The sequence below is a fragment of the Dicentrarchus labrax genome, unplaced genomic scaffold (assembly GCF_905237075.1).
Source record: "Dicentrarchus labrax unplaced genomic scaffold, dlabrax2021, whole genome shotgun sequence".
NCBI classification, from domain to species: domain Eukaryota; kingdom Metazoa; phylum Chordata; class Actinopteri; family Moronidae; genus Dicentrarchus; species Dicentrarchus labrax.
The window spans coordinates 13979713-14000313 of NW_026136714.1; the positions used below are offsets into that span (position 1 = coordinate 13979713).

At 39.8% G+C, this 20601-nt stretch overlaps 1 protein-coding gene across 2 annotated transcripts; it reads left to right on the plus strand.

Annotated features, from left to right (window-relative positions):
• The first annotated feature begins 1852 nt into the window (after positions 1 to 1852).
• lifra (LIF receptor subunit alpha a) lies at positions 1853 to 20253 on the plus strand. Of its 2 annotated transcripts, none has more exons than XM_051423486.1 (18): positions 1853 to 2005; positions 8759 to 8963; positions 9203 to 9339; positions 9951 to 10104; positions 10342 to 10617; positions 10801 to 10927; positions 11716 to 11843; positions 12686 to 12828; positions 13073 to 13226; positions 13809 to 13873; positions 14068 to 14302; positions 14473 to 14658; positions 14932 to 15033; positions 15172 to 15318; positions 15567 to 15704; positions 15846 to 15939; positions 16038 to 16104; positions 16233 to 20253. In XM_051423486.1, the coding sequence occupies exons 2-18, from the start codon at positions 8864 to 8866 to the stop codon at positions 16920 to 16922; spliced, it is 2943 nt and encodes a 980-aa protein (XP_051279446.1). In that variant the 5' UTR covers positions 1853 to 2005; positions 8759 to 8863; the 3' UTR covers positions 16923 to 20253. The 2 variants fall into 2 exon arrangements, with proteins under 2 accessions (XP_051279446.1, XP_051279448.1); XM_051423488.1 differs by lacking the exon at positions 1853 to 2005 and adding an exon at positions 4975 to 5091.
• The last annotated feature ends 348 nt before the right edge of the window (positions 20254 to 20601 follow it).

A 20601-nucleotide genomic window follows, 5' to 3' on the forward strand; every position in this document is an offset into this window, starting at 1 on the left:
GTGAGCTGGGAGAGCTTGTCCTGTAGCAGAGCAGGGATGATGGTGTTAAACGCAGAGCTGAAGTCCACAAACAGGATCCTGGCGTAGGTTCCTGGGGAGTCCAGATGCTGGAGGGTGAAGTGCAGGGCCATGTTTACTGCATTGTCTACAGACCTGTTGGCTCTGTAGGCGAACTGCAGGGGGTCCAGGAGAGGGTCCGTTATGGCTTTAAGATGGGAGAGCACAAGGCGCTCAAAAGACTTCATGACCACAGAGGAGAGAACACTGGAGACAGCTGGTCAGCACAGTGCGTCAGGGTGGATGGAGAGACAGAATCTGGTCCGGCTGCTTTGCGGGGGTTCTGCCTCTTGAAGAGTCTGTTGACGTCCCTCTCTTGGAGGCAGAGAGTCGTCACTGTGGTGGAGGAGGAGGGATTCCTGTCTCCGGTGTTCACTGACATCTTCAACACCTCTTTGGAGATATGTCATGTGCCAGCCTGCTTCAAAGCATCCACCATCCTCCCTGTCCCCAAGAAAGCAAGGACCACAGGACTAAATGACTACAGACCTGTTGCCCTCACCTCTGTGGTCATGAAGTCTTTTGAGTGGCGGCTGTGGCTCAGAGGCAGAGCGGGTCACCAGCTCCTGGTGCCACATGTCGAAGTATCCTTGAGCAAGATACTGAACCCCAAATTGCTCCCGATGCCGTGCATCGGTGTGTGAATGTGTATGAATGTTAGTTTCTGTTCGATGGGCTTTGCCATCACTGAGTGAATGTGTGTGAAAGGGTGAATAGTGTAAAGTGTAAAAGCGCTTTGAGTGGTCAGACGACTAGAAAGGCACGATACAAGTACAGGTCCATTTACCATTTACCATTCACAGAGGTGTGAATCCGGCTTCTGCTGGGGGGAAGGACTGGTGAGGGGTGTCACGGGGGAAGGTGTCAGGACTGCTCCTCTGTCTGTCGAAGCGGCAGTAGAACTCATTCAGCTCAAAACTCATTCGTTTGCCAGGCGCAGGTCATTGATGGAGTGGGGGCTTTTGGGCTTGTAGTTATATTGTTATATATATTAGTTATCTTTCTGAGCCCCTTCCAGACAGAACCAGAGTCATTGGCTGAGAACTGATGTTGAAGTTTCTCAGAGTACTGTCGTTTAGCTTCTCTCACCGCCTTGCTAAACTTGTACTTGGACTCCTTAAACTTGTCCCTGTCCCCATAAAGGCTTATCTTATTTTAACTGTTGTCTAAAGTAATAAATCTTATCAAACTGTCATTCAACAACAACAAAAGGTTTCGGTTTCATGTAATTGATAAAAGTGGAACACAGTCCGGTATTTTTAACACCAGTTTGATCATTTTATATGAGATTTTTCAAGCCAATAGCCGAATGTTTATCAATCTTTTTATAATTATTTGAACCATATCACCCAGCCCTAAAGCACAATCAACAGTACAGATACATATTCAGTATATTATTAAATTAAATATTGGGATTGTACAAGGAAATTTAATTTTTCAAATGTCTGGTTATTTTTACTAGCTAGTCTGTGGTCAACACGCACGGTGCATTTGTGTCCCACAATAAAATCCTCCAATTTTTTAAATAAAAAAAGTTCACATCGCATGTTAGAAATCATTATATAGGTTCGCAATGAACATCACTCAGTAAATTTTCATATTACTCTAGTACTGGAATCCAGAAAATCGCGTCCTAAAGGTGGTCTGGACGGGTGTCGTGACCATGGTCGTGAACCCTTACAACACGTTTTTCCTGTGTGACCTGAACGCAGCACGACAACGCCCTCCCCCATGTGAAAAACAGTATAGTCGAAGCCCATTGGTCAGCGCAAACGTCAATCAAACGCCCTGGTCCGCTCCATTCCAGTAATCCCAACCTCCCCTAGATTCATTGGGAATGCGTTGCTAGCGTCACCCAACTACCAAGGGGCAGGATTGTCAAGAATCTGGATTTGTTGGATCTATATACCCTGAACAACACTGCAAAGGGTTTGTTGCTACTTCAGAGGTAATTCTGGTGTTATTTGTGATCTCACAATAACGTTTAACCTTCGTCTTTAGGTGGCAGCGACTGTACCTGGTAAACGTTAGCTAGCACTGTTTTTCCAAACACCAGTGGCCCGTCTGCGTGTGTGTGTGTGATTTAGGGTGCTGGCCGCTAACGTTAAGTGGATTTATAATGACATTTAACTCAGCTTTTCCGATTTGAAGTACATTGTCTCCCTTGGTAAACATGTTGTTAAAAGTGATAGCTACATTATATGTAAGTGTAATCGCCGTTTGTCCGTTGTTTGTGATTTGCAACGTGAATGATGTTACCTATCATGCTGCCCAGTTGCTAATGCTAGTTATGCAAAGCATGTTGGGATGATGCAGTTTGGGATATCTGCTGTATTAGCCACTTTTCCTGTACGAACAGAATCAGAATATTAAAAAAAATAGATATTTAATAGATTTAATAACCCTAACCCTTTAATACATTTTTAGTAAACAATAACATGATTGTTATTGTTATTGTGCGTCATTTCGTCATCATAGAGGTTTCATATTATGGTCATATTAGCTGATATTTTTTTGATCATGTCTTAATATTTTGATTACCTCGCCAGTTTGCTACAGTATGGATCAGCAACATGTTGTGGCTGTTTATCTCGGTCTCAAAAAGGACCATGTTTAACTCTACACAAAATGTACTCAATTAAATAACAAATCATAGTATGTTGCTTAAATATGATCTGCAAGCACAGAAGAGCTGTTTTCCCTCTCTGTAAAATATAGTATGTTGTTATAGAAACGGGATGGGGATATTATCACATCTTTTCTAAAAAAAAATTAGGATCCTGTAATAACCTACCCTACCCAGTAGTTGGTTACTTTTACAGGTAACAGTGTTACTACAATACTTTTTCATTAGATCATTTCAGAGCTGTAACTTGGGAAAAAAATGGAAATACAGTTAGTGTATCAGAAGGTTTAGGTGGATCAGAGCAATCATTCCTTCATCTGTGTTAAAGTGATATTGTATTCACCTGCAGAGGGGAGAAAATTGATACCTGTTGGTTAACAGTTATACTGATATTGTGTGCACCTGCATGGGGGAAACAATTGATGCCTGTTTGGTAACATTTACATGCATTTACATTGGCGTCTAACAGATCCATATTAGCCTTGATACTTGAACACTCCTCTTTCCCTTGGTGCAGTCTTCCCTTTAATTTTTTCCAGCCGTAAAGAATAAGAATTGCTTGTGCTTTATCTTTTCCCCTCATGTTCTTATGGAATAAATCTACTTTATTCCTATGTGGGTGTCAATATCAAAAACTGTTTTTTCATGCTATGTACTGTCGTTATAGTATGACTCAGTAAAAAAAAAACACTGAACATTAGTCACCATAACAAACTGGATAAATCTAAGGCACCTTCGTACCTGGCCGAACAATGGCTGCCCTGTTTGTGTGTTTTCTTTAGCACCAGTCACTTGGTTGTGTTTGTGCTAAAAATATAAGACTAATTTGTCTCACGAGGCGTTGGGGTTTGACTGGTATGCTTTTGTGTGTGTTTAATTGTTTTAAGCCAGTGAATTTGGAAGCAAACAACTAAAAGCAAATAATAAATTCTAAAAATGGCGTTTTTACTCACTTCCTGTTGCTTCTAAGATTTACGTTTACATTCATAAAGATTTACAGGGAAAGGGAAGGAAGGAAACGATGTTTGGTTGAAGTCCAAAAGCTACACACACAGGACTGAATGTCCCCTTCTCCACTGAGGTCAGAGCACCGACATTTCACACAGGCACACTCATCTGTTAACTCTCCCTGTTTTGTCCTTACTCTCTCACTAGCATCCGGTCCTCCTCTCGTCCCATTTAAAGGTCAAACATAATTAGCAGCAACTTAAGCTCATGTTTCCAAAAGTCACCACACTTGTATAATATACTAGAGCCACTGTGTGCTTATTTCCTTAGTCTTGGTGGTCATCGTATGACAGCATAATGACAGCGTTGCCGAGTGTAGGCTGAGAACAGACACATAAGTTTTGCCAGAGTTTGGCTTCAGCTGCCATCCCACACACTTTTATGTAAAGAAAGTACTGTCAGAGGTTCTGATCTTTGTTTTTTATGTAGTTGTGATAGTATGGTGCTTTACTGTTGGGGGGCTGTGCTTTACAAATGGACAAAGACAGAAAATGCTTATTTATTTGATGGAAACCTTTTATAGCTCGTATATTTAAGGTCCCATCACATGTCTGATGCCTATTTAGATGGTGATGAAACTTGTTTTGCTTGTTGTAGTGTTTTTTTCTTTCTTTCCAAGGAGTGGTAGTTTGAAGTAATTTTGGCTTTGGCCTCAATTTATTTTGTATTTTGGTTTTGGTTTTGGTTCTAGCGAGGGTAACATTCGACTTCATAGTATGGGATGTCTTTTAGACTAAATCTAGTGTTGAAATAGTTGATAGATTAAGTATGACTAAATATAAATCTTATACTTTTTTTCCCCACCAGTAACGCATAATTTATGAAATATACCAAACTTTTGCTGGATACAGCTTGTTAGACAAAAAGAATTTACATTTCTGGAAACTTGTGATGGCCATATGGTAATATTTCTTCTGACATTTTACACTTTTACAAAAACAACTAAATAATAAACGGATTAACTGCTAACTAACCATTACAAACACAAAAATAGTTATCATGTGAAGCGCAGAGTGCTCCAACCAACACACATACACACTTATACAAAGCAAACACACTCAATTTTGCCTATACCAGTAACTGCATGTTTTCTGACTTGCACAATCTCTTTTTACTGGAAATGGGGGTATATTATGTTTACTGGCTGTACCAATATTCTAGTGCCAACTCATGTTTAGATACCATTAGAAACGGTAAACTAGGGACAATTTCAATTCTGAGAAATGATTGCATCACCAGGGGTTGAGTCCCTCACGGTATATATTGTGTGCAAGTATACCTGGACATTTTCCATGGCTTACTCCGAAGACTGCTTTACATGGCTGAATAGTCAAACAGAACAGTGACAAAGTGCAGTGTTGCAAGAGGAGGCAAACTCCAAATCCTGACGTTGCTTTTAGGTGAGTCTGTTCTTTCCTAAAATAAGACTACTTTAGCCATACAGATGAGTTTTAGGCTTGGTTTTTAAGTAACAACAATATCCTTGTGGTTTCTGTAGTTTGTGGTCATATTTATTACTGCTGCAAGGACAAGGACCAGAGCCCAGCAGAGAAGTATTGATTTGGGTGTTGGTGTACATTTGTGGCTATCAGTTTCTTGGTTGGATTTCCCAGAATCTACAGCTATTTTTCCCGGTTCCCATCAGTGCCCTATGTTTTTTTTTGTTTTTGTTTTTTTTCCCAGGGCTGAGTTGGTCGTAGGATATATTGGAGGTCTTAAAATGTTTCAGACTGGTGCTGAAGTTGGAAAAATAAAGTTCTTTAAGGTCCAGTACCACTTAAACATATAACTGTTCTTTTCATGTGGGGACTGCAACAGGCTCAGAAACCTTTTTGGTGGAGGCACAGAAGTGTGTGAAACCTTGACTCAACAGCTGTATTTATGTTGAGCCATGCCTCTGAATTTCATCTGGAGGTGATATTTGTTTAAGCCAAGAACACACTAGAAGACTTTTAAAATCCAAGCCAACTGTGGAAAGAGTCAGCAGCGCGCATTTGGGTTGACAACAGCGCAAGTGTTGAGATAACCAAGTCAAAAGAAATCACATTAAGAGTAGTGATTGTGTTTTGGCTTCAGAAATAGCTGCCTGCAGGGTATAAGCTTTAGGGATGGTACGAGAACCAATACTTCAGTACCAAGTCGATGCCAAAGTTCTGAAGACGTGGCTTGGTTGCAGTATTTACACCATATTAATCTAGCAGCAGCAGGCCTTCAGTTGTTCCTCCATGCACGCTTCATGTCTGAATAGGAGCCCTTTTTATAACGTATGTGAAACCACTTAAGGAGCCAGCAGATGTAAAGGTACATCTGATATTTCAAAATTCCTCTATTACTCCTGCCGTTACAAATTCATCTAAAGGAAAGGAAATCTTGTAGTGCACCAGATAAATGATTATAAAGATGTTTTTTTATAGATTCCTTTAGACACAATTTTTCATTTATTTGTTTTACTTGATCTTTTCTTCACTTTGTATGTAATATATATTTCTGTAATGAAAGGTACCCTTTTGAATATATTTTTATCTAACCTACACAGATTTGTATTATTTACAGTGCCCTGTTGTTTTGCTATCCCTGTCCCTAACCCTGTTTTGCATTCTGCCACAGTCTATATACAAATAAAACCAAACTAACCAGTGATTTGGAATGAAACTGTGAGCAGGCAGTTAGATAATCAGGCTAGATAAGCGATCCTGTTGTCCTTTACTGTAATGTAGGCTTTCTCTGCAAGTCTTCAGCACCTGTAGCAGCTTGTTTTGCTCCCTGGATTGTGAAAGAAAAACAACTATATATCATCCACTATATACTTTAAAAAACAGATTGTCAGGCTACAGAGATTTGAGAGCAGGGCTGTTTTATTCTTGCATTGTTTTTTGCTATAGCTTTTAGGGCAAATTTTTAATCTATCTCTGAACTTTTTTTCAGCTTATCTGTTAGCAGACACTGATAAGTTATGAAACCAGATGCAGAACAAATGTCTCATTTGTTTTGTAAGGTTTGCATTTTTCACATCATGAATCAAATGAAACAACCTGCTAAAATTATGTTTGATTTAAATAAATGATTTGTTTCACAAAGATGGTTCAGGTTAGGGTTAGACTCTTTTATTCAGTTATCTAAAATGGGCTTGGTATGTGTGTTTGTGTGTGTCTGTATGTTTTGCATTCAGGTCATGTTATTGCAGTAATGGGCTTGGCTGTACTTGACAGTATTGTTTTATCAAGCTACCAAGTTGTTTGAAGCCTGTCCCAGCCTGTCTCGAGGGAAACCAGACAAACTGCACTGCTGCGTTTTGGTGACGGTTAAACACACGAACAACACAGAATCTCATACACATTTGAGCACATGAACACTGATCAGGGCCAGGTCTCATAACGAAATGATTGCAACATGTGCTTTTGTGCTTTAATCAGTCATGTTGATTTTGTGTTTGTAGAGGGAACAACAATCACATAATGTACTGAGCCTTGACCTTGCGTCCCCACCTATTTGTTTTTGCAGTTAACCGAATTTTGTTCACCGTGCCAGTCTGAAACACTTGATATCTTGTTCTTGTCCCTTTGTATCCCCATTATTGTGCTAGTATTGCAGTGTTACTAATGTGGCTCTGTTGAGTCCATCCTTATGCAATGAATGCATTGCAAGTATTAGACCATAAGATATTTTATACCATGGTCTATAAGAAATCAGAAAATTCTTAATTAACTCTTAATCTTAATTTCATAAATTGCTTGTTCTCAGACCAACAGTCCAAAACCCAAAGATATTCAGATTATTGTCACATAAGACAAAAAAGCAGCATAATTCTCATAATTGAGTTGGAACCAATTCATGTTGGCATTTTTGTAAGACAAAAATGACTAAATGCTTAATCAGTTAAAAGTTGCAGATTATGTAATAATAGGTTCAGGTACGTCATTGGTTTTTATTTCAGCTCTATTCTTCATTTTTTTAACTTGTTGTGGCAGTGCAAGCTTCTAGTGAAAGATATACTGGCAGTAGAAATTAATACACTGTGACCTTCCAGTCAGTATAACAAAAAAGGTTATCCTGGTGGCTAAATAATTCCCCCATGTTGTATATTTATCTTTATCGTTTCCATCTGCCTTTAAATAGATGTGTCTGTGTTTGAGAGTCGGTCATGCGTCTACTTGAAATGTTGCTGGTGATGCAGTTTAAATGTACCATTAATTTCTGCAATAATTTATATCTTGCTCTGGGGATTGGCTGCAGTGTGTACTCATGTTTGGCTGTAATATATCTGATTTAAAATAATACTGAAATCAAATGATACTGAAAGTAGTAGTTAAATGTTCTAGAAAGTGTAAGGCATGGTGCAACACCTAATAAACACAGGCAATTCCAAGTGTGTTACATAAGGCATCATCTATGAGTTCATCATACTGGACCCACAGCTGTCAGCCTTCTTTGTCCCCAGCCTTACTTTCTGCCTGATCACCATCTGGCTATTCACAAATACTAGTTGCATTGTTAGTAGATAAGCGGCGAGATAGCCTTCAACATCCAAAAACTACACAATTTGAGAAGAGGGCAGGCAGACTGAATAAGCTAAAAGGGTGAGCTTTATATAAACAGCATTCTCTGACTTGTGTATTTCCAAATCAAGCGTGAAAGCAGCTGCCGGACAGATGTGTTTTCTTGTTTCGATATAAAATTTGGCTTTGCCTCACAATGTTACTTTTGGCTTTGGCTTGTATTCTTGCAACAAACATAGCTGGCAAGGAATTATTACATAGAAATTCAAAACTGTGAAATGGATTGCAGCTCCTCCCCAGAAGAGAAAACCAGCCAAATCCCTATCTATCTATCTATCTATCTATCTATCTATCTATCTATCTATCTATCTATCTATCTATCTATCTATCTATCTATCTATCTATCTATCTATCTATCTATCTATCTATCTATCTATCTATCTATCTATCTATCTATCCATCCAATGACCTACCGACCTACAGACCTTGTTTTTGGTTATGTTAGCAGATCTCTATTGTATTCATTGAACATTTATCCTTTCCTCTCTTCTGCTGTCTTTTTTTCTCACAGGGTCCCCTCTGTCTGTGTCTAACTTCTCAGAAAGCATGGTGTTGCTGTAGAGGAGAGGACCACCACCTTAGGATCTGTAGACAGGGACTCGGCCAGTTGATCACCATGCCTTGTATCAGTTCCAGCTCAAAGCCTAACTGTAGGCCCGTCTGGCTCTTTTTTGCTCTCCTGGGCCTCTCGGCTATGCACACTCATGCCAAAGAGGGTAAGAACTACAACAGTCAACATTCTGATAAAACTATAATCTGCAACTCTCAGTGCACATCATGTTTAATAGTGGCGCAGGTTCACATGGAAAGGTTTCCTCTGTGGCTCTGCGGGGCTGATACTAAAACCATGTTTGCTCATTTAAAGTTGTTTTGAGTCTATATCCCAAAGTCTATACATCTATATCCATTGAAATCACTTAATCCTGTCCTGATCCTTTTTTTTTTTTTTTCCCAGACCTTACTGTACCCGAGCAGGTTAGCCTGTCAGCCAACATGTCTACGAAGCAACTCTCTATATCCTGGCTGGGAGGAACAGCCACAACCTTTGACCTCATGATTCTACGAACTGAATTCAATGAAACTGTCTTCTATGTAAGAGCCTTTCTCTTTTTGCTCTTTTGTTTTCATGCTTTTCTTGATGTACAGTTATATTACAAGTTGTTTACACTCACCGATGTGAAAGGATTTTTGAGGCCAATATAGCAGCCAGTATTGATTGAAAACAACACGACAGTCAACATTGATTTTCTTTACAGAACTGATAAATAGTTGATAAAGTTCCCTTAAATTTGTTTCTTTAAACAATTGCGAGAATGAAACTGGGCAGGTCATTTTACAGTTGAAAAATAAACTTGTCTATACTCTCTGGTGGACAAACTATATAAAAGGTATATTTTGGCACTTCTGTTTATTGATGTCTTGGCATTTCTTGGTATTGACTTTTATTGGACACAGATGAATCTGCAATGAGCAAAGTTTGGTCACTATGTTGGCTTTAGAAAGAGCTATTGATGATAAATAATAACTCAAAAAACCTATGCAGTTGCAGTAATAGGTTATTTGATTTGACATTAATGCATTGGGTTATGCAGATGATACAATTGTTTCTTTTCCTGCTTGAACTATGACTGTCATCACCAACATCTACCAGCTTCATGTTGTCCTGGTTCATTCCCTCACTGTTTTCTGTGTGTTACCTGCAGGAGACTGTGTCTGTGACAGTGAATCAGGTAAGTGGTCGGCACCAGTGGAACTGGACCTCAGTTGAACCTCTGGAGTGTACATCGCTGTCGATCAAAATCCGCTCAAGAGATGGACAGACAACAAGTGAATGGAGCAGCACTCAGATACTTCAAGGTCAGAGGGTCAATAATTACCCCCATATATAGTATAGGACATCAAGAACGGAAGTACTGCTTTGCCAGACCTGTCAGTTTGGGATGACCATAATGTATTTATTCTTCGGTAGGAGTAAAGACTTCCTCTAAATTCCTGTTGTCTTTGAAGTCTCTCCAAATGACTTTCCTTTATACCTAAATATAAACCTCTATTTATATCGCTCCTTTTGTCTCAATCCTCATTCCTTCTTTTCAGGAAGTGATCTCCCCAGCAATGATAAATTCCAGATGTACCCACAGGACAAAGTTGTACCTGTGGGTGCCAACACCACCTTCTGTTGCATTGTGGAAGAGGGGAAGGTCTTTGGTAACATCCAACAAAGCAACACAGTCATGAACACGATGCAACTGAGTAGGCGAAGTTATGCCACTACAGTGTATAATCAGGAACCATCCGTCAGAACAGGAACCAACATCCTCTGTTACGACTACCCGAAGACACAGCTGACTGGAGCTGTGGTGTTTGTTGGATGTAAGACAAATAACTGGATGGATAAGAACTGAAGTGTGAATGGTTGTTATATCTTAACATGGGTGGATGTGGTTGGGGTGGCAAAGAGAGGAAGTCGATTACATAGACTATTTTAGAGCTTGACTTTTATATTTATATGATGAAGCAAGTAAGTACGTTTCTTCTTGTTGTCCCCTACCCAAGATCCACCACTGCCCAGTGATTTGATGTGTGAGACTCATGACTTAATCTCAGCTGTGTGCCAGTGGAACGAAGGACGGGACACCCACTTGTATGGCAAACGAAGAACACTCTACTCCCTGAACAAGAGGTACCACAGTTGCAATCGAAAACGCGATGAATCACTTTTAAGAATAGCTAAACTTCACCTGAGCTGTAACCCAACCTGCAACCTGATACTTTGTCGGAAACTGTAGGCCGCGGGTTGGGTAGCTTAACTGTACACACTCATTCATAAAAAGCAGGCTACAGATTCTACAATATATCGATTGTTTAATGGTTCACATTAAAAAAAAGCCTATTGATCACATGATGGTTTCTTTGTCTGACGCTGATCCAGAGTGTTGTAAAATAGGAAAAAGCACAGACAGAGTATATTGGAAACACTATGCAGGCATTCATATTGGCTGGGACAGATGTGGCAATGATGGAAGGATGTTTTTTTGGGTCAGATTCATAGCCATTCGTAGACATGCCAGGATGCTGTACAATGTCACTTTGTTTTTGACATCATATCCCTGCATTATTAATGATTGTTCCCCCTGTCTTTCATTAAAAAGTATCTTCTGTCCAGCAAAAATCAACTAAGAGAGAGAGGATGACAAGAAATATAAAGCACTTAGTCTAAGTAACCACTTGCTGCATCTGTGTGTCCATTTAACATTGATAGTGGCTTGGCTGTCTGCCAGACCTTTTACAGGAACTCTCTGAAGGCTGGCTAGAGGAGAAGTTACATTAAAAATGTGTTTGGGCATGTGTCTGCAGCTGTAATTTAGATTGAGAATATGAAGTGATGATATTTTATTGTAATTTAATTTGGTTGTTTTTGTACTCTTTGCGAATCCGCTGTGTATTTTATCTGTTTTGTTTTGTTTGTAGGATCTGTCCGCAGACGCAGAGGGAAAGAAAGTGTATAATGGACCAGTGGGATGGTAACTGGACACTGGTAGCTCAAAATCCTCTCGGCCAGTACAGCCTCACCTACTCTGCTGAACTCAGTCACAGAGGTAGGTGTAACACTCTTAACATCAACAGATGGATACACATGATTTCCTTTTTGTAGGTGCTATGGTAAACACAGTGGCACCATTTGTTGGTACAACAGTGGTTTGAAAGGGCACCGAACAGTGCAATCAATTAATTTTGGCTATAAAAAAGATATAAGATAGAATAGGCTAGCATGTATAAACACAAGCATTTATTAAAATGATAATAAAAGCAAAACAGAAATAACACACAATATAACAAACTAAACTAAAGAAAAAAAGTTGGTGTGCTGCGTGCTGGTCCGCCTGTTGTTGATGAATTTCTCCTACGGGGGATCAATAAAGAAACATCTTATCTTATTTTATGAGTCAGGCTGAAAAGATTTCCGACATCCAAAAAGCCTTTGCTTTGCGGTGTCCGCTTGTGCAGGTCGCAGGAGGAAAGGCGTTTCGCTCCGTTGCTTTGTTTTGCAGAGCAACACGTCGGCCTTAACTTTCCAGTGTGCCGCTCCAGTAGAGTCAGCTGGCAGACGTTGTGTTTAAAGTGGCATACACTAACTTCAGCCATAAACCCTCAGTAGGGGTTGCGCTAATCAGGAATCTCAAGGAAAAGGCAGGCTCTTGTGCTGCACTTTAATCCTCTGTTGTGAGTTTGTCACTGGGCTCGGCCACACCAAGCGTGGCGTCATCAAGTGGTATCATATTACGGTCACCGGAAATGACCGGAAGTGACCCGTCATAATAAAAGCCCTGTTAAACACTTTTATACCAAATTAGAAGTAAACCATGACATGAAATACAGCCATACTAGTTGTTTTTTTTCTCTTTAGTTCACTCATTGTTGTTTCACCCTTTCTTCTCAGTGCGTCCAGAAGCACCTGCTAACGTGAACTCTATCGTCCATGCCTGGTATGCCACTGTGCTTTGGCAGTGGAAGTACAGCACCTATTCCTCACTGGCTCTTGTCTGCGAGGTAGAGCTTAGCTCCCAAGGCTATAAAACAACGGTGAGTTGTCTCTCTGTGTGTGCTAATGTTTGTGTGTTGCAGGGGAAGGCCACTTTGTTATATATCCATTTGTGTATATACAGTATTCCAGTCAGACAATATCACTTCTGTTCTTCTACCACATTTTCAGTACAAAATACTAATTACCGACCACATTACTTTCAACAAATGCAAGCTTGTGCTCTCTCTATTTGTGTGACTCACAATGGAGCAAACAGTAATGAGGTCTAATGTATGTGTCCAGCATACCTTCTCTGGTGTGGGTCTGCGGTCGGTGGATCTACCAGACCTGTATCCTGATGAGGATTACAGTGTTCAAGTCCGCTGCAGTGCCCAGCAGAATTTCTGGAAGTGGGGAGACTGGAGTAAACCATTTTTCTTCAAAACCAAAACTTATGGTAAGGGGTTTTTTTTTGTGGTATCTCTTTATTTTAGCAGAGATTTAGTGGGATAGGGAATTAGGGCTCCAAATAATGACAATTCATAACTGATTGTGTATTGTGGGTTTTTCTTTTTGCGATTAATGATTTAGACTAAAATGTTTTGATCACTTGTTTTTCTTGACCAACAATCCAAAACCTATAAATATATATGTATACAAAACAATGAAAACTAGTGGAACTAGTTCATGTTTGGCATCTGTTTGACTTTATACATGAGGTATGTTTATCTACATAAAAACAGTTCTTCATTCAAGGTGGAAATGTTCCTGATCTTTACATGTTGTGGCCTTCCTCAGTTTGCTAAATTTTGGGGGATGGTTCATGTAACATTAAATATGGAATATTATAATATGGTCATGTGCATGTGTAGAGGTGGTAATATATGGGTAAGTAAGAAAGTAAATGGACCTTGTGTTAAGAATTAACATCAATAATGAACTTTCAGGCTCAAAATATTTTTATTGCTTTGCTTTAAATAGCAGAAATGTCCCTGGTGCTGTTCTCATTTTCAGTTGTATTTTTTTTGTCTTCTGACAGTTCCAGAGGCTCCTGATGTGTGGATGTGGATGAACAGAGACAACACTGGGCAGGTCATATGGAAGGTAATTTTTGAAATTCTAAATTGTTTTCGATATAGTTTGTAGATTTAAAATAGACTATATAGTTTGCTGTTTTTGCTGCGTAGAGCGCAGATTTACCATGTTTATATAAGCCATAAACAAATGACAAACATGCATTGCCTGTAAAGGTTCTTCTATTTTTAGTCTTTATCCTTTCTCTCTGGCTTTCTTTCCAGCCTCTGACTCGAAGACAGAGCCGCGGTCAGATCACAGGTTATAAAGTAACTTTCTGGAGCCCTGAAGAAAATCAACAGCACACAGAAATGTTTTCACCGGATACTACTGCTGCTCCAATCAACCTCACACAGTTTGCTACCTTCAGTGGTAACAAGATCAAAGCAACCGTCATTGCAGAGAACAATGAAGGGGAGTCTCAACCCGCCAGTGTACTTATACCTCTGCGTTTGACAGGTATGTGGAAATGGAGCGAGAGTGTGTTTAGGATGTTTTAGCATCTAAAAAGTGGTGTGGTGTCGTTCCACAGTAATGAAACACTTGAGGCAGCAGTCAATAAGTTATGAAAGGAGAATATAAAGACATGTGGGTTTGAAATTGCTGTATACATATTTTCTTCTTTCCAGATGTGGAACCCCTCGTTGTGTCGAGGGCAGTTCATACAGACAGTGGTTTTCCTCTGTTCTGGTGGAAAGATGTCAACTCCACCTGTGGTTATGTGGTAGAATGGCATGAGGCCTCCTGCAAGTGGGACTGCCCTGTGGAGTGGATCAAGGTGGCTGCTAGAAACACTAATGTCACCGTTGAGTCAGGTATGCCAGCCTTGATGTCTTTAAAATTAAGTTAACTAAGGCTGTGCTTTGTTTTCTGCATATTTCAAATGTACTGTGTGTATTTCTGCAGTCATTACAGGCTAAAAACTCTACTATCTTTGTCCCCCTGCTGTTCTTGGCTATCAGTGTTACAGGATTTTCACCTTCTCACATACTCAAACAGAACTTTAATCTCTAGTGTCTGCCAGCAGGGGGCTGTCAAACCTTAAATTATACTGTGTAATACATAATAATCGTTTTCTTTTCCATCAGCCAACTTCCAGCCAGGTGTGAGGTACAACTTTTCCCTCTACAGCTGCTCCTCAGAGGCCCCAGAGCTGCAGCAGCGCTGGCAGGGATACATGCAGGAGCTGGGTAAGGATAGCGCTGCATGTAAAAAGTTGATCCTTTATAGAAAAAGCAAATTACATTTGATTTGTTCTCATTCTCTTATGCCTCCCACCCTCTTCTTTTTTTTGTTTCTCTCTCCTCCTTTTGTTGCTGCTTCTATAGTCCCTTCCGGTTCTGTATCATTGTCAGCCAGTCAACAGGACTCTAATATTCTCCTCACCTGGGGAGAGATCCCGCTGGTCAAAAGAAGAGGCTTCATCCAGGGCTACAATGTTTACATCAGTAATGGCTCCCAGCTCGCACTTCTAGGTAAATGTCATGATGTGAAATGCCACCTGTACTGTCTACAGTGCTTGAAAAATGAATCGAAAATAAACATGCATATTTAATGTTCATTTCTCTCAATGTTGTTGAAAGTGCATTTTGTATTCTGTAAAACTCACTCACTTTCTTCCCTTTTGCTCCCTCACTCTCCCACCCCTCTCTCTTTCTCCTTCTTTTCTTTCTTTCCCGTGCCTCTCTCCCTTTTTGTTTTCTTTGTCCTGTCCTTTGAACAGCCAATTTGTCATACCAAGGAGCCAGGAACTACACAGTAAAAGGTTTCTCTGAGGGTTCCTATAAATTTACTGTAAAGGCATACACCTCAGCAGGCGAGGACACAGGCGCCACTGCCTCCATAATGTTGGAGCTATACAGTATGTGAATGTTTTCTGTACTTTCAAATAACCACACTTGAGTTAAGTTTACACATTGCTTTATACCCAAAAGTATGAAAAATAATCATCTTGCTTTAAGTTTCTGATATCTCTAATATTTCTACTGTTTTGCCCTGATAGCTGATTGGCTGATCCTGGAAATCTTGGCTTCACTGGGAATCACAGCCTTATTCCTCATCATTGTCACGTTTATTTGCTACAAGAAAAGGAAATGGTGAGACTGTTATGCTCCTATCATGTTTGTGTGTTCAGTTATTTGTATTTGTATAGGCTTTTGATGATAATGTATGTGTCGTTTTGCATTGTGACCAGGGTGAAAAAGGCGTTCTATCCAGACATACCTGAGCCCAAGCTTCCTGGTGATTGGGCCAGGACACAGGTACAGTATCAGCCTTATGCAATTTTACCCTCATGACTAAACCCATTGTGTGGTAATTCTGTATATAGAGCTTACAATTGACCATTTCAAGCTTACTCAGTAAAGTGTTTAATTACTCTTTCTTACAGGGGCCGTTGGATGTGAAGCCATCTCCCCACAGTATGGTCCATATTGTAGAAAAGCCAGAGTGGGATTCCAGTAAAGAAATGCTCGTCGTCATTCCTGAAGAAGACGAGGATGAAGAAGGGCAGGGGATAGGAGACGAGCCAGTCGACACAGATGAGCCAACGTCACTACGCTACTACAACCATGTGGTAGACGAGCGGCCCATAAGACCACGTTACCCAGACTCCTCTACGTCTTCTGCATCATCTTTGGATTCAGCACGCACCGATGTGACGTACACAGGGATTCAGACCTCAGGGTCTTCTTTGGTCTTCCAGCTGGACCCACAGGGCTTCTCTGAGGGCCACCAACCCCAAACTGATCAGTTTGCCAGCTGTGTGGGTGGAGGAGGGGGTTACAGGCCCCAGATGCAAACAAGAGCCCAAAGTGATGACATGCGCCCGGCTTCACCCGAGCCTTTCCTAGATCCCCAGGTTGCCAGTGGCGGGGGCTACAAACCCCAGAGCTCCTGGAATTTTGACGTGGATGCCGGGGAAAGTTGCGGCCTGGCACCCTCTCTTGGATCCCCCACCTCTGTTGCTTCTACACAGTTCCTCCTCCCTGATGAAGAGGAACACGGGGAGGAGAAACGACAGCTGTCATCATCGGCAGCCACCTGGTTCACCAACCTGCTGTCATCCACAAAACCGTGATATTATCTCAGTCACACTACTAGCCGCCAGGCCAGGGGGATCAAAATACAACGTTCAGACAGTGTCATGCATCAGACATGCTTTACCCACATGGTGTAGGTAAATATCCCCTCTAAAGTAGCACTACTTTCTTACAGTTGCACTTGGACAGCAGGTTAATTATGCTATTTATGGTTTTTATTCCAAACTTACAGACCTATGTATATAGTTAATTTACTCATGCAAATATCAAAAATATCAAAATCTGTATATTTATATGTCAAAAAACATTTCTATTCTGACAACAAATCTCTTCAAAAGATTTCTTTATACTTCCACTATATTTATTGCACCCCCTGGAAACCTGGTGGCTGTTACTTCCCCTCACTGCCTTTTCTGTGATTCCCTATGATGGGCATTTATCATTGGCATATCCTGTGTTTCAGTTAAGTACATCTAGATTTTAGCTTGCCTTTCAGATGTTTTTTACTTTATTGTGACGTGAACTTTACTACACTACAGAAGAAAACGGAAAGGAAGAAAGTTTCAAACCAAATGACTGCACATTGCAAAGATTAAGGACATTTTTGGAAGATCACTACAGAAGAACAGTTTCAACAGAAGGTAGCTACGTAGGAAGAAAACCTCTCTCTCATTAGTGTCCATGTCTTCTGCTGATGATCTAATTAATGTAAAAAAGGTGTTTGGCTATAAAAAATGATTTGAAAGGTATATAAAGAGAGCACTCTCCTGGATCAATACCAAGATAGCTCCTATCCTTACAGACATGATCTATTTTTCACAAATTACTTGTCAGTGAGATGTTAATTGAAAAATGCACTTATGAACGTGAGCAGAGAGAGACAGTCATTATTTTACACAATTACAAGAATGGTGCTTTCTATTATGGTCTGGAATTGTGTGGCTGATGAGCCCAGTGGATATACACTGATATAAGCTAGAACATGAATACAAACTGATGTAATTTAATTAACACAGACACTATTATGTTACTGATGCATGTTTTTGTTTGGTCTTAATTTTTCATTTTTTTTTGTTAAGAAACGCATTTCACAGTCAGGCCAGTGTCCTTTTTTTGATGTAATGTTTTTGTATCTTTAACTGGATGGAACATCTTATGAGAAGTAGGGTAATTATGAGATTTCCATGATAAATGTAATGCTTCCAGTAATTTTCACCGCATCACCTTTCACACATTGCCTTCCTCCTAATGGTTATGTATAATGAGAAAGAATATTTTACAGTAATGCCGTTCAGAACTGATCAGAAATGTATTGGACATACAGATTCCACTGACACTGACCGCAGTGTACAAAGGATGTTTTAATCCGTTTTAGTACGTGCTGAAATTCCTAAACTTTGGTTGCATCATAATTGCCATGCTGTTACTATGAGCCATCTCAGTATATTTGTATGCATGTGAAGAATTATTTTTCTTGGGTTGCTTTAATTTCATGTCCAGAGAGATGGCTGATAATACATTTGATGTCAATTTGCTGTGCTTGGTAGCTTGTTTATTTTTAAGGAGAACACTACATTTAAAGTATGTTTTTTTTATTTTTTAAATGCGACTACTTATCTTTTCATTGCAAATGTTTTCCTAAGCCTCCTTGTAAATTTTGTGATTGGAAACTGGGACCAACGGAAAAGCATTTATTAGGATTTATAGAGAATTTCCAGAAATGCCATCAATTTAACTTTTGTTGACAAAAATGAGAGGAAGTGACCTTGTTAGTATTGGTCGCTTGACAGCACTTCTGCATCTCCATAAGAGTGTCAAACAGAGGCCATTAATCACCCAAGTACACAGTCCTCATACATTTGCACCACACTGTTGTGTACAGAGTGGGTGTTGAGGATGCACCGTTGGTTAGGTTTCCCAAAAGCATCATTATGCAAATATTATCCAGGATGTTTATTTTATTACACAGTCAGGCCCTGGCTCGCTTGTGTCCTGTGGCCTATTGTTTCTCAGTGCCTCCAGCCAACAAGCTTTAAGTAAAACTACTGTGACATGAATGATGACTTAGATTAACTATAATCAATGGCTTCACTAATGATCTGATAACAGGCAGGCAGTCCTCTTTGACTACTGAGCAAATTGTATCCCTTCTTTCTCTTTGTCTTGTAACACTGATCTGAATTTTAACTTGATAAGTAATTTGTCAAAAGCTACACTTGCACCAGTTGATCTGAGTAAACAGTGAACCAGTCAGATTTATTGCGTGAGATCAGTGATCACTTCAAGACAGCGGTAAAGGGTGGGTATAGTTTTGAGTATTTAAACATGGCTGCAGATTGTTTTCCTTTGAAGCCTGCTTCCTCAAACAAGCAGGACTTTGGAGACTAACCTATGAACGCTATGTGTTACATGCTTTTATGTTGATTTGGATCAACAAAATGGCACCTTTTTTATTTTTCCTCTAAATCTTTGTTTTATACAACTAACTGTACATAATTGTCAATTTCTTTAATTTGTTCCCTTCTTACAATATAAAATTGTATGTTGTTTTACATTGTAAATTATATTCCCTATACTACAACAGGCAGAGTTAATGCTGACTAACCAGCTTTCTTGAGAGAATAAAGGCAAATGTTTGTGTTGATGACACCAGATATATAGAGTCCTATGAAATATAGAGGCATCACACTGTACATTTGTGTGTTTAAACACATGGAATCATTTTTAAATGTGTCTGAAAAACCATGTAAACTGAATTAGAATTGTGATCCTGTCTTCTTATGATAGTTTAGCCTGCTTTGCATTCCTATCTTATCACGGCAGTGTCGCTTTGCCAGACACATTGTAAGTAGGGCCAGAGTACCCAACATGCGCTCATACATGGCAAATGCTGACATGCAATTTTCTATTCAATCCATACCTTTTTTCCCCTTGTCCATCCTTATTTTTAATTGGAGCCTATGTTTACTCTGTAGAACATTACGATGTTGTGGTTTATACAGAAGGGTACACTTGCTGCCTTACACATCTTCATCTCTGGCCCTAGATGTTTTTATGAAATCAATGCATGCTGTATAAACTATTACTAAAAAACAGTGGCTCGTAAATCCTTTTAACACCATGTTTATGTTACCCTATGGCTTTAAAACGCTGACACTGACTAATGTTGTGCATGGCAACAGGACTGAAGTATTATGCACCTGAAAAAGGCTTTTGTTTCTGAAAAATTTATGATATTTTGCAGAATATTTTACTATTGATTGAATGAAAAGAGACAGTGAAGTGCTTTTCTGAGTGAATAAATGTTAACACTAATAACAGAAATTGAAATGCTACTTGTTTAAAGGCAATAAAGCTATTTGTCTGGCACTTGTCTGTTTGCCTGTGTTCCCTTTTTCACTTGTCAGAAATTGAAATAACCATCTGTTGCTGTCATCAATTTAGGCAGCATCACGTTCATTTTTCTAACTAAAGTTTTAAAGCAATCCTTTTCTTTCGTTCCTCAATCAGAGGAGGGTGGCTGCAGTCAAGTGTTGCTAAAAATACTGACGTCCCTGCTGACCTTCTTTAGTGTGAAATTGTACAGTTTCTGGATCAGTTCTCTCCATCAGCAAATCCCTTTTTTCATTTGGGTGCAGAAATGAAAACTGATCCAGGGCCAGCTGGACCCGCCTTCTCTCATGAGTGCGCCCCTGAAGCACGCCGGTAAACCCAGTT

Bases quoted from the DNA above. Each gene is read 5' to 3' on its own strand.
- lifra (XM_051423486.1), top strand. From the start codon at position 8,864: ATGCCTTGTATCAGTTCCAGCTCAAAGCCTAACTGTAGGCCCGTCTGG. The intron at 9,340-9,950 runs GTAAGAGCCTTT...TGTTACCTGCAG, and splicing joins TCAATGAAACTGTCTTCTAT to GAGACTGTGTCTGTGACAGT. The intron at 10,618-10,800 runs GTAAGACAAATA...CCCCTACCCAAG, and splicing joins AGCTGTGGTGTTTGTTGGAT to ATCCACCACTGCCCAGTGAT.